We start from the raw sequence: 15,084 nt of genomic DNA, 5'->3' as shown, positions 1-15,084 counted from the left end.
ATTAGGTCAATTGGCAACATGATTGGGTATAAAAAGAGCCTCTCAGAGTGGCAGTGTCTCTCAGAAGTCAAGATGGGCAGAGGATCACCAATTCCCCCAATGCTGCGGTGAAAAATAGTGGAGCAATATCAGAAAGGAGTTTCTCAGAGAAAAATTGCAAAGAGTCTGAAGTTATCATCATCTACAGTGCATAATATCATCCAAAGATTCAGAGAATCTGGAACAATCTCTGTGCGTAAGGGTCAAGGCCGGAAAACCATACTGGATGCCCGTGATCTTCGGGCCCTTAGACGGCACTGCATCACATACAGGAATGCTACTGTAATGGAAATCACAACATGGGCTCAGGAATACTTCCAGAAAACCTTGTCGGTGAACACAATCCACCGTGCCATTCGCCGTTGCCGGCTAAAACTCTATAGGTCAAAAAAGAAGCCATATCTAAACATGATCCAGAAGCGCAGGCGTTTTCTCTGGGCCAAGGCTCATTTAAAATGGACTGTGGCAAAGTGGAAAACTGTTCTGTGGTCAGACGAATCAAAATTTGAAGTTCTTTTTGGAAAACTGGGACGCCATGTCATCCGGACTAAAGAGGACAAGGACAACCCAAGTTGTTATCAGCGCTCAGTTCAGAAGCCTGCATCTCTGATGGTATGGGGTTGCATGAGTGCGTGTGGCATGGGCAGCTTACACATCTGGAAAGGCACTATCAATGCTGAAAGGTATATCCAAGTTCTAGAACAACATATGCTCCCATCCAGACGTCGTCTCTTTCAGGGAAGACCTTGCATTTTCCAACATGACAATGCCAGACCACATACTGCATCAATTACAACATCATGGCTGCGTAGAAGAAGGATCCAGGTACTGAAATGGCCAGCCTGCAGTCCAGATCTTTCACCCATAGAAAACATTTGGTGCATCATAAAGAGGAAGATGCGACAAAGAAGACCTAAGACAGTTGAGCAACTAGAAGCCTGTATTAGACAAGAATGGGACAACATTCCTATTCCTAAACTTGAGCGACTTGTCTCCTCAGTCCCCAGACGTTTGCAGACTGTTATAAAAAGAAGAGGGGATGCCACACAGTGGTAAACATGGCCTTGTCCCAACTTTTTTGAGATGTGTTGATGCCATGAAATTTAAAATCAACTTATTTTTCCCTTAAAATGATACATTTTCTCAGGTTAAACATTTGATATGTCATCTATGTTGTATTCTGAATACAATATTGAAATTTGAAACTTCCACATCATTGCATTCCTTTTTTATTCACAATTTGTACAGTGTCCCAACTTTTTTGGAATCGGGTTTGTATGTTAGATGTATGATGTTCTTCCTCAGTGTTAGTGTCTTCCAGCACAAATATCTAAACATTCTTAAATCAAGTTACATTTACTGGAGAAGAATGACTGAAGATATTAAGTCGTCATTTTTTGCAGTGACGTAAAAGGCAAACTTTGATTCTACAATGAGAGCTAGAGTAATTCAAAGTTGTAACTTACCGGTCTTAGTAAAGAAGCATGGTTTCTCTCAACGGATGGATCCGCAGAGTCCATTACTACAGTAGAACCGTCATTCAAGTCCGCCACTTCAACGTCCGTCAACTGATCGTCCGCCACCTGATCGTCCACCAACTGAACGTCCGCCACCTGAACGTCCGTCACCTGAACGTCCGTCACCTGAACGTCCGCCACCTGAACGTCCGTCAACTGAACGTCCGCCACCTGAACGTCCGCCACCTGATCGTCCGCCACCTGAACGTCCGCCACCTGATCGTCCGCCACCTGATCGTCCGTCACCTGAACGTCCGCCACCTGAACGTCCGCCACCTGATCGTCCGCCACCTGATCGTCCGCCACCTGAACGTCCGCCACCTGAACGTCCGTCAACTGAACGTCCGTCAACTGATCGTCCGTCAACTGATCGTCCGTCACCTGAACGTCCGTCAACTGAACGTCCACCAACTGAACGTCCGCCACCTGAACGTCCGTCACCTGAACGTCCGCCACCTGATCGTCCGCCACCTGATCGTCCGTCACCTGAACGTCCGTCACCTGAACGTCCGCCACCTGATCGTCCGCCACCTGATCGTCCGTCACCTGAACGTCCGTCACCTGAACGTCCGCCACCTGATCGTCCGTCACCTGAACGTCCGCCACCTGAACGTCCGCCACCTGAACGTCCGCCACCTGATCGTCCGCCACCTGAACGTCCGCCACCTGAACGTCCGCCACCTGATCGTCCGTCACCTGAACGTCCGCCACCTGAACGTCCGCCACCTGAACGTCCGTCAACTGAACGTCCGTCAACTGATCGTCCGTCAACTGATCGTCCGTCACCTGAACGTCCGTCAACTGATCGTCCGCCACCTGAACGTCCGTCACCTGATCGTCCGTCAACTGAACGTCCGTCAACTGATCGTCCGTCAACTGATCGTCCGTCACCTGAACGTCCGCCACCTGAACGTCCGCCACCTGAACGTCCGCCACCTGAACGTCCGCCACCTGATCGTCCGTCACCTGAACGTCCGCCACCTGAACGTCCGCCACCTGAACGTCCGTCAACTGATCGTCCGTCAACTGATCGTCCGTCAACTGATCGTCCGTCAACTGATCGTCCGTCACCTGAACGTCCGTCAACTGATCGTCCGTCAACTGATCGTCCGTCACCTGAACGTCCGTCAACTGAACGTCCGTCAACTGATCGTCCGTCAACTGAACGTCCGTCAACTGAACGTCCGTCACCTGAACGTCCGTCAACTGAACGTCCGTCACCTGAACGTCCGTCAACTGATCGTCCGTCAACTGAACGTCCGTCAACTGAACGTCCGTCAACTGAACGTCCGTCACCTGAACGTCCGTCAACTGATCGTCCGCCACCTGAACGTCCGTCACCTGATCGTCCGTCACCTGAACGTCCGTCAACTGAACGTCCGTCAACTGAACGTCCGTCAACTGATCGTCCGTCAACTGATCGTCCGCCACCTGAACGTCCGTCAACTGAACGTCCGTCAACTGATCGTCCGCCACCTGAACGTCCGTCAACTGAATGTCCGCCACCTGATCGTCCGTCACCTGAACGTCCGTCAACTGAATGTCCGCCACCTGATCGTCCGTCACCTGAACGTCCGTCAACTGATCGTCCGTCACCTGAACGTCCGTCAACTGATCGTCCGTCAACTGATCGTCGGCCATCTGAACGTCCATCAACTGAACATCCGTCAACTGAACGTCCGTCAACTGATCGTCGGCCATCTGATTGTCCGTCAACTGATCGTCCATTAACTGAACGTCCATCAACTGAACATCCGTCAACTGAACGTCCGTCAACTGATCGTCCATCAACTGAACGTCCGTCAACTGAACATCCGTCAACTGAACATCCGTCACCTGAACGTCCGTCAACTGATCGTCCATCAACTGAACGTCCGTCAACTGATCGTCGGCCATCTGATCGTCCGCCACCTGAACGTCCGTTAACTGAACGTCCGCCACCTGAACGTCCGTCAACTGATCGTCCATCAACTGAACGTCCGTTAACTGAACGTCCGCCATCTGAACGTCCGTCAACTGATCGTCCATCAACTGAACATCCGTCACCTGAACGTCCGTCAACTGATCGTCCATCAACTGAACGTCCGTCAACTGATCGTCGGCCATCTGATCGTCCGCCACCTGAACGTCCGTTAACTGAACGTCCGCCACCTGAACGTCCGTCAACTGATCGTCCATCAACTGAACGTCCGTCAACTGATCGTCCGCCATCTGATCGTCCGCCACCTGAACGTCCGTTAACTGAACGTCCGCCACCTGAACGTCCGTCAACTGAACATCCGTCACCTGAACGTCCGTCAACTGATCGTCCATCAACTGAACGTCCGTCAACTGATCGTCCGCCATCTGATCGTCCGCCACCTGAACGTCCGTTAACTGAACGTCCGCCACCTGAACGTCCGTCAACTGAACGCTTGCCATCTGAAAAAAGTAGTAAGCAGTAACATTTAAAAAACATTAGACAACAAAAAGGTTTCAGAATTTTTTTTTTTTTTTTTTTTATGTTAATGTAAGAACGTTTGTTCATAACTTTGAGGTAACCTTGACAGAACGTTCCTTGTTCTCTGGGTCCAAACTAAAACAGTTCATGCCATTAATATGTCATCAAACATGCAAAAAAAATTAACAGTTTCTGTTTCTGTGTTTGTGTTCTTGTGTTTCTCGAGGCCACACATACACTGAGAGTTTCTGTTTCCTATGAAGTGAAACTTACACACAACACGACACACCTACACCAACTCTGATGTCAGTCAAAGAAAAATAGTTCAACAAGTTCTAATTTGTTGAAAAGAGATCAGCAAATGATTTACTTTAAATATTTATACTATAATATATAACAACTGTCTAGTTGAGAATCATAATGGAGCAAAAGACACAAATATGATCATATTCAAATCTGAGGATGATGAATGAGATTCATGTTTATCTATTTGAACACATTCTTAAAAACACAAAAACTCATTTCTGTTTGTCCAGTTCAAAGACTTAAATGACTTTAGCAGTAAATCAGATCATTAAAAAGTGTTGTCTGATAACTAAGAAATATGTGCTAGACTATGATAGACTATTATAATTGCAAGCAGTATCAATAATTTCAAAAATTGTGATGTGAAGATGTGAAGTCAAATGTCCCGGTGTGTATGCTGTGTAAACTCACTGATACGCTTGTTGTGCTTCATGGAGTTTTTACATGTTTTATAGACTCAATATTGTTTCCAACCTAAAACATCCTCCCGCGCCCCTGCTTCTAGAACTTTTTTACCTTCATCTTTTGAACCTCAGGTCTGTATTCCAAAGCATTCATGATTTACAACATTAAAAGTGGGATGTGACAGTGAACAGGTTAAGAAGTAATATAATCCTAAACTGATTCAAATAAAGCAGTAGATCACTCACCACGGCTGTTGCGTCAGAAACGCCCGGGGCAGGAGCACCGAGACACTCTAGAGTAAATTGTGCTGTATGTCAGCCTAGTACGATCACTCTCAATTGATGGAACGGCCGAGTTTATTTCCACTGCCTCCAGAAAAGTGCTGGTGCTCCTGCCCCGGGTGGATTGTTCTTCAAAAACTTTTCCTTTCTTGAAGCTGTTACAATACAAATTATATGAGTTTATCATGGGTTGTTTAGTCATCTGTGCTTTAGAGTTTGCTCTTTTATACTGTGATTAGGCCACACCCTTTAAAGTTGGGGGATTTCCAAAACCTGCTGTTCATCTCAATTACTGTGTGTAGGGCACTAAACTACACCAAGAGCACCAATACGGAAATGTAATATATGTCCCTATAGTGTAGTGATGTCATATGTTTCATATAAAGCAATATATTATTGGTACTGTAACGGCTCTAACACTGTTACCTTTAAAGGTTGTGTTTTTCCGTGCCATTAGGGGGCGCTAACCATCTTCTTAGATGAGTATTTAGCCAGGTACTATACCCGAAGAAGTAGGCAAGCATTTGGATAGAGGAAGCAATGGCTTCCTGGTGCTGTTCAAGTTTTCTTTTCGAGGTCCTATGATTGAGGAATTTGATTCCTTTTGATCAATCAGTATTTTTTCATGCATTGTATGTTTTTAGTGATGTGAACTTAATGTGTAATTGTATGGTGTATGTATTGATCACTGAGACAATCATGCATGCTAATTGTGAATGTGTCTTTTGTTTAGATGGACCTTTATTTCTATGCTTTCTTTCTTATGAGGAAAGTATTTCAAAAGGTTTATTTCCATGGCCTGCTTTGTTTGTCGCTGGACTCATGAACACTTGGGCGTTTTACACGAACACAAAGAACTGTTGGATTTTATATGTGGAAGAGAGGAGGATTCATTTTTGCGTCAGGTTTGACTTGCTTATGTCAACATTGGATTACCACTAATTGAACATTGATTTCCTAAAGTGTTGACTTTTACATGGACATCACGATTTCAGCCATTACCAAACATCATTGGCTTCATCATCATTTAACATTCATATTTCTGGTCCATTCCACCCAAACATTGAACATTTCTTGAATATTTCTTGATTATTTTTTCCATTCCTTTTCATATTTTCTATTTGGTGTTTTGCTGTTGTTATTTTGTGCAATGTAAATGTATGTGGTGATTGATTGTTGTGTTGAATATAATATACGTGCAATTCATTGCAAGTTTTGGGTTTTGTTGCTTCAAATGCTTTGTTCGATAAACCAAAGAAGGTCAACATTCATCTAATGGTACCTAGTTTTAAGCTTTCCGTCCTCACTCTATGTAACTTAAGCTAAAAAAAAAAAAGGGTAGCGGTTATAGTACATATATACATCCTCATGATATATGAAGATAGAAGTTTATACCATGTATGAAATACCCATATAAGAATTATTATATATACATATGTTAAAATTATTTATATGATGACTTTTTATATGGTACTGTATGTTAACGTATACAGTAAGTGATCAATATATGTCTAATTATGCTGGCTTGAGAAAGCCAACATACTGATATTCTACTTAAACATATTCTATATTATTATTATTATTCTTACCCTTTTTTTCTGACTGCTACTCCTCCTAGAGCTTTAATGCTACAAGCACCAAACTCGCCACAGACCTTGGCCCTGGTGTCTAGTTAGTTGCTATATCTTTTTAGACAGATCAATAATTTTTTAAAACTCAACATTTTTCCATAGACTTACATTGACAGAGCAAAAATGCACCCTCTAGAGGAGCAGTACCATCCACTGGAGGAAGCCAGATAAGAAATCATCTTGTTTTCAGCCCAGTCAAATGACAAATAATGTTACAAAGAGAGCGCTTCACAAATTGTTTGTTTATGTCAACTCAGAGCCGGCCCTCCCTATAAGGGAGTATTTGTGTTCCTGTGTTTCTCAAGATCTGCTGAGCGTTTCTGTTTCCTATAAAGTGAAACTTACACACGACACACCTACACCAACTGACTCACGTGTGCTGATGAAAATAATAGTTCAACAAGGTCTTGTTTGTTGAAAAGTGATCAGCAAATGATCTGAACACATTCACAAAAACTGATTTCTGTTTGTCCATTTCAAATCAGATCATAAATATAAAGTGTTGTCTGATAACTAAGAAATATGAAGAAATTATACTGGATCTCTCTCTAAAATTATTTCTTTCTCTACAATTATTTTAAATATGTAAAAACATGTAGTGAAGCTGCTAACATGTAATCTCACACAATAAACTGTTCCTCTGTTCGTTTGCTGAATCACTGATTAACAAATAAACTTTTCTTTCTTTTAAAGTTTAAAACACTTTTTTTTTTACGTCGACTAAACATTTCTTAAAGTGATTTTCCATCAGTAAATCTGAATCAGTTTTATTGTGTTTCTCAATACGTCGCAGGTATAAAGTGTGTTTCTGTTTCCTATCAAATTAAACTCTTATGTGACACTCTCATTCATCTAAACATGTTCCAATGATGATGAAAGAATCTGTGGGATTTTATTGACCTGTTTTATTCTTGCCCAGGTTAAAGTCTGGTCACTCAGTAACAGCACATCTCTCGGTGTGAAAACATGCTGGAGAACAAACAAAAGACGGGCTGATGTGAGGGTCGACTCTTGCCTTAACTGATCGAACCTGATTCACAGATTCTTTACATCATCATCATCATCATCAGTCAAATATGTTTAGGAGAATCAGGACGTCACTTTATAGGAAACAGAAACACATGGAACATTAACACGCCTGTGATGGGCATTTACCAGAGATGTTTTAAAAAATTATGCACAAAATGCACAAAAAAACTAATCTGAGAACGAAATTTCCAACACAAGTTTTAAAATATAATATAAAAATAAAAAAACACTGAGGCCTATACGTTAAGAAATGAAACGCACATCAGTGGTTTTGAGTCACTGTAAAACGACACTTAATCACTATGAATGTTTGATGTAACATTATACAGACGGTTAATTATATGGTTGAGATCTTTAACAATGCTTTAGTCGCTGACATCACATGACAGGTTAGTGCAGTGTTCATGAACGCTTCTTGACTCTTATATTCATGAGTTGAGTCGAGCTGAGGGAGATATGAGGGTCTGTGGCTCTAACTTTGGAAAAAGTGTAACAGCCAACTTGGATCACGTGTGCCTTGATAACCAATCACATTACAGCCTTGACGTCCCTGAATTTCATTCAGAGTTGTGCGACAGTCAATCTGTTTGAGTAAACTGAATCCTACCTGTCTGTCAGAAGTTTAGACTGAGATGGCTTTAAAACGCATCCAGGCAATAAACTTTCATCATGATGAACTGCAATGTCAAGTGAGGGCGACTGCGATAGAGATGTTAATCAAAACCAAACAGATGTTTTGTTAGTTTTTGGCAGAGAATCTGAGGCACAAGATGTAGGATCTGCCCTCTTCTGGAAAGTGGAGTAGAGAGCAGCAGCTCATTTGCATTTAAAAATACATGCACAAAAACAGCATGTTTTTCCTTCCATTTTAAGATGGGCATTTACAACATGGTGTAATAAATGATCTGTGGGGTATTTTGAGCTGAAACTTCACAGACACATTCTGGGAACACCTGAGACTTATGTTACATCTACAAAAGGGTAATAATAGATCTCTTTTTTTAATTTTTCCTCAGGGACACTACAATGCACTGTCTGATGTGATACTGTAGTAGATGGTTGCATGGTTATAATTTTCTCTTAAATAGTATCAGTCTGGCAAGTAAATAAATTCATAAAGTCATTACTACTGTTTGAAAACATCTGGAGTCGAAGTTTTATTCCTCATTAATTTAGCCACTGTATCAAATAAATACCTAGGGTTGTGTTTGTTCTCTTCTAAGAGAGTCAAAAAGTAAGCAGATCTAGCAGTTTTTAAGGCATTTCTGTATGCAATAACACTTTCCTTCCATGAAATGTGAAATACTTCTAAATGTAGTATACACGAGACTAGATAATGATCTGAGAATTTCAGCACTGACTCCATGTTACAATATTCGATCTAATATATGATTACGATAATAAGTTTGTGTACCAAAATGCGCGTCACTGACGTGTGATTTGCTATAAAAACACGCATTCTCGGCGTGAGCTTTGGAGTCACAGAAAATGCACATTTTTGACGTGCGTTTATCATAACAAAAATGGGCGTCGAATACGTGCGTTTTGAGTCGGACAAAACTCTCGTTATGAACATGTAAATGAGTGGGTTTAGAATGTCTGTAAATTCCAATTCCAATGTATCTTTTCCATTATCTACATGTACTGTATATTAAAATCACCAACAAAAAGGATTTTATTTGCAGCCAGTACAAATTCTTTGATAAAGTCTGTATGGTGCCCTGCTGGTCTACAGTAGCCAGCACAAATGTCAAATGGGATTTGTCACTTACACTATATAACATTACATAAAGCACCATCACTTCAAAAGAATTATACTTGAAACTAGACCTCTGAGTTATCCTGAAGATATTACTATAAATTACAGCAACACCTCCCCCAATGCCTTTCAGATGAGGCTCGTGTTTATAACAGTAGCCTTGAGGGCTAGACTCATTTAAAGTAATGTAATCGTCTGGTTTTAGCCAGGTTTCTGTCAAACACAGCACGTCTAGATTATGATCTGTGATAATATCATTTACAATAAGTGCTTTCGAAGAAAGGGATCTAATATTCAGCAAACCAACCTTTATCAGTTGTTCATCTGTAATATATCTGTTTTTTATTTGTTGAACATCAGTTAAATTTTTGAGACTGTCCTCCAAAAAAAAAAAAAACGACCCTATAGGTCATTTTTCAACCACCATAAGGTGGTTGAAAACCTATATTTATGTTTTAAAGTCATGCGCCCTCTAGCTGGTGTAAAAATAATGACAGTGTCGTGTTATGTCTGTCGTCATGACGTATGACTGTTGTTACCAATCAAAATGTGTGTTCATTTAAAAGCAGTGTGTGGACTTTTTACACCATTTGTCCTATGTCCATTAGAAAAACTCATTTTTTTTATTAACAACTACACCCACCCCACCCCACGCCACCCCACCCCTAAACCTACCCTACCCCTAAACCTACCCTTAGGGATAGGTTAGATAAAGATAGATAGATAAAAGGGAACAATGCATTAAAATGAAAGTGTCCTGTTGTCGATCAACTAAGGCGAGGCTGTAACTAGGTCATGCACCAGTGACTTAGAAAGGGCCTGCCAATGACCTACGAATGAATAAGAAATGAGTTCATGTGTTATGTTGCAATGATTCTCTATCTTCAGCATGAAACAATGCAAATTCTCTTTCTCTCTCTCTCCCTCTCTCTTTCTCTATTTCTCTCTATCTTTCTCCTACTTCTCTCTCTCTCTCTCTCTCTCTCTCCCATCCAAACATTCTCTTTTCTCTTTATTATTTATTTATTTATTTTATCTATTTATTTACTTTTTTTTTCCCTCTTATCGTTGTATAACTTATAGTATTTGAAGGACAGCAGTGGTAGCAACAATAACAATTATAGTAACATATTACCATGGAATATATATATAGGAATTTGCATATTACTACATACCTTAATATTGATATATGTAAGAGGGAATATATGTAAGTATACATACATAGCTTCATTACTTTTATTATTATTGTTATTATATTATTATAATAACAAACATCCTATTTCTTCAACTTCGTTCTCTATATTCAATAATTAAATTGACTGAATGTACCATGTTAATAACAATAGATGTTATAAAGAAAATGTATATACCGTACCATTGTATATTGGCATTTATGTATGTGTATGTGTGTATGTATGTATACGTGTATATATGTGTGTGTATGTGTATATGAATGTATGTATATATATATATATATATTACATGTATACTTTTTGTTATAGATATACACTTATCTTTCCTATACTGAAAGCTGTGGAATAACCTTTGCATTTCAGTACATGATATATGACATTTATATTCATGTATAGATATGTGTGTATCTTTACTTCTTTATGTATCTCTGTATGTTTGTTCTGTTATATTTTCTCTTTTTTGTTTTTGTTTTTGTTCTGCCTATTGGCTTCTTGTTATGTTATGACACCTTTCACTCTTTCAATAAAAAAAATAAATTAAAAAAAAGTTCGTCTGTCCCCTGTCATACTGCTACGGTATTTTCTTTGCAGAGCTTCAGTGTTTACATCCGAACGGCTGCTCAGTATTGGCCGGCTCTGGTCACGTGATCAGCATGATGCATGCGTGTGATGCTGACGCAGTCGCCGGCCAATACTGAGCCCGCGTTAAACACAGAATTCGTTATTTTTGTTTTATTTTTGCGCACAAAAATTATTCTCGTTGCTTCCTAATATTAAGGATGAACCACTGTAGTCGTGTCGACGGTTTTAACGATGTCTTTAGTACCTTTCTGGATATCAAAAGGTGCAATGTCGTTGCTGTGGATCAGATACCCTCAGATTTCATCAAGAAATATCTTAATTTGTGTTCTGAAGATGAACGAAGGTCTTACAGGTGTGGAACAACATGAGGGTGAGTAATTAATGACAGAATTTTCATTTTTGGGTGAACTAACCCTTTAAGTAAGTTCAGTATTCATTCCGTTGTATAAATCATCAGTTATTAATTTTGTTAATTTATCTATATCAGCACTGAAGAAAACAGTGATGTCATCATCCAACTCAGTTCAGTTCGCATACAATGGTGTCAATGCAGACAGATCAAAAACACTGTTGAATATCAAAAAATGTCAAGTGTCCCCAACTAGCAAGCCAAAGGCGACAGCGGCAAGGAACCCAAACTCCAACAGGTGACAAAAAAAAATGAAGAAACAAACCTTGGGAGAAACCAGGCTCAGTCGCTCAGTTCTCCTCTGGCCAACAGCGAACAGTGCTTGATTGTGATTCAGGCAGCTTTACAGGTCATAAGTAAGATTGGGATCGGAACAAACAAAATATTTAATCCAGTTCCATCTAGTTGAAGATTGGATTCATCTCGCCAGTATGGAAACGGTTTTGTTGAGGATCTGTGCCACTGGCTGTCGTGTCGATGAGGTCTTCACAGTGGATGATCTAGTTGACACAATCTCTGCTGACACTTCAGGACTACGTTGTGATCGTGTCAAGGTGCAGGTCCTCGATCTCACCTGGATATGGCCCGGATATGGCTGACTACGGTAACCTCAGGATAAACAGAGAGACTAATAATATAAGCGCAGATGCCATTCTTCTTCTTCAGCTCTGTTTGTGTGTCTTCGTCGGGTCTCGTCTTGATGTTATGTTGTGTACTTTACCAATCGGTGTTGGATATTATCTTGTGGATTAAACTAACCTGTTATCTAATCTTCTTCTTCGTCATGTTCTCGTATTTATAGACAACTAGCTGTATACACATGTATTATTGCACATCATGTGAAGGAAATCTTGTATAGGCCTATTATATTTTAAATTATATACAGTACAGGTCAAAAGATTTGACACATTACTATTTTTTACTATTTTTTTCTCAATTATTTTATGTTTTTGAAAGAAGTCTCATGCTCATCATGTCTGCATTTATTTGATCAAAAATACAGAAAAAAACAGCAATATTGTGAAATATTATTACAATTTAAAATAATGGTTTTCTATTTGAATATACTTTAAAATATAATTTATTTCTGTCATGCAAAGCTGAATTTTCATCATTCATTGTGAACAAAAGCTTCCTTGATGTGGCACTTCACATAGTGGCTAATTCATTTGCAATTTAATACGTTGCTAACACATTTTATTTCAGTATTTATTACATATTTCAGTCGATTTCACTCATCTCAGTATAACAATATAGTTTGGGGAAAGCCAATATGGCATGATTACTAATGTAAGTTATGTGTAATTAAACCTTGCATCTGCATCATTCATACAGAGACACACAGAATATGCAGGATTCATATTTAAACAGACTTTTGCAGTTTAATATTCACAGACACTAGTCTATATCGTGATTAAAATAAAGGATTTAAGAATACAGAACTTACCATTCACAATCCTTGGCTTGATCCTCAAAATGGAACTGAAACCAGTTGTACTCAAACATATTATACAAACAGGGAATATTTGTTTTTGATTTGACTTACATGATTTAAAACCTGACATGTCAACGTTTTTTTGGACATATGTCTCATGTTTGTGCAATAAGTGCTTTTCCCGACCCTTGAGTGTTAACTAACATGAACTAACAATGAGAAATATATTTGCTACAGTATTTATTCATCTTTGTTAATGAAGTCCACTAGAACGAATGCGAAAGATCCACTAGAGCATCAAATGCGTCTTTCTGTGCTCATGGACAAAAGAGAATACTTTGAAAGGCTGCGTGAAACAAAGTGGAATGCAGAAAATTAAGTATAGGAGGGATGACCTAAGCTTTATTAATGCCTTATTCTGCATGACCATATTCTACATCCCATAATCCTACCCAATACCTAAGCTTAACTACCTTACTAACTATTAATAAGAAGTAATTAGGGGTTTATTGAGGAAAAAGTCATAATATGTTATCTTGCCTCCCGAGTCTTTCTGGTAGAAAATGCGTGGTAGTTGAAACTAAAAAAAGAAATGTTAGAAGATAAAGTTTCCTCTTTGTGGAACAACAGGAAACAGCACTTCTGCTTTTTTACATCAGAAATCAAAGTACACGCATGCATGTTTGGCTGAATCTCCTGCTTCGTTTTAAAGAGGGAAATGTTGTGAAGAGATTTTATCCCCGTCTTCCCATAACATCATTTATGTTCATCATTGTGTTCATAATATGTTCATAATATGTTCAATTACTAAAAGATTTTTACTTGATAAAACAGTCTAACTGTCACACTGTAAAACTCAGTAAGTTCAGAATACTCAAAACATTTAAGTTAACTAACTTTTTTTTTTTAAGTTGGTAGAACTTAATTTTTTTGTGACAAGTGGGGCGGGGCCGAGAGCCGTGGAGGTGGAGCAAGGCCAGTGTGGTGCACAGGTGTCTCTCATTAACAATCACATCACTGGCATTTCTTCGCTCCCACAGTTCTCAGCCTCCCCCCACTCAAGTACATATAGTTAATTTACACAAACATCACATTCAGATCTTGGTTAAATGTTAGTTAGCAAAAAACACATGCTATTATAACTATCAAAGAGACTGTCAATATATACTTGCATGTATGTAATCAAACAACATACAGTATATGTGGTCTTAAAAAACACACTCTACTCTTCACCAGAATGGTAACCCTACAAAACTAACATAACAGAACCCCCTGTCAATCCCAACATAACACAACATTAAACACTAACTTATGTCTCTTACGCAAAAACACACAAAATAACACTTAATTTCAACATTTATACAGTCTGATGCAAAGCATGCTGGGAATTAGAAATCTGCTGCAACTCAACTCAATCATATTAAGTTAGTGCCATAGTGCCATGGGCAAAGCATGGGCAAAACAATTTAGTTTACTTGAAATATGTCAGTGCTGTGAACTCAAAAGTAAAAGAAAGTTTTAAATACTCATAACAGTTAATTTAACTGAATTAATTTGTTTAATTTAAGTTTGTCCTACTCAAACGAATTAAGTATTTTGAGCGTTAGGGTTTACAGTGCAGAAAGACTGTTGGAGATCGAGTGTGACGGGTTTATCAGGTCATGTTGTTCATGTGGGAAGGTCTGGTATTGTTCCTAGTCTTCTGCACGTCTGCCGCCAGTCTGCCGTCGTCTTGTTACTGTAACACGCATCTCTTAGGTTTCATGACTAATCGCTCAAACACGTTCGTGGAATCCCTAACAAATGAGGAAGACATATGGAAATGAAAATAGGAAATGACCCATAGATGACTCACTGATTTTAATACAATTGTTATCTCACATCTATTACCAAATATTTTAATGTTTAGGCGTCAAGCGTGAATGTGCGATAATGAATCAGCGACTAAAATAGGCTAAAGGCTAAAATAGGCAGAATCTCTTAGACTACAATCTGCATTTAGAAGGATGTACTGTTACTCCATCCTTGACAGTTAAAGACTTGGATGTTATATTATTA

The 15,084-nt window shown here is 39.4% G+C and overlaps 1 protein-coding gene across 1 annotated transcript in view; it reads right to left on the bottom strand.

Annotated features, from left to right (window-relative positions):
* Positions 1-5,205, bottom strand: part of LOC127501335 (uncharacterized) — a 135,877-nt gene extending 130,672 nt beyond the window's left edge. Inside the window, exons 1-4 of the mRNA XM_051873279.1 lie at positions 4,953-5,205; positions 2,448-3,977; positions 1,818-2,417; positions 1,506-1,787 (exon numbers count right to left, since the gene is read on the bottom strand). Of these exons, the coding sequence (XP_051729239.1) occupies positions 1,506-1,787; positions 1,818-2,417; positions 2,448-3,977 (2,412 nt within the window). The 5' untranslated portion in view covers positions 4,953-5,205. The remainder of the gene's footprint in view (positions 1-1,505; positions 1,788-1,817; positions 2,418-2,447; positions 3,978-4,952) is intronic.
* Positions 5,206-15,084: the final 9,879 nt, after the last annotated feature.

The sequence above is a fragment of the Ctenopharyngodon idella genome, chromosome 19 (genome assembly GCF_019924925.1).
Source record: "Ctenopharyngodon idella isolate HZGC_01 chromosome 19, HZGC01, whole genome shotgun sequence".
Classification (NCBI taxonomy): Eukaryota; Metazoa; Chordata; class Actinopteri; order Cypriniformes; family Xenocyprididae; genus Ctenopharyngodon; species Ctenopharyngodon idella.
Note: the sequence above shows the minus strand (reverse complement) of the source record. Positions and strands in the feature narration are given on the sequence as shown.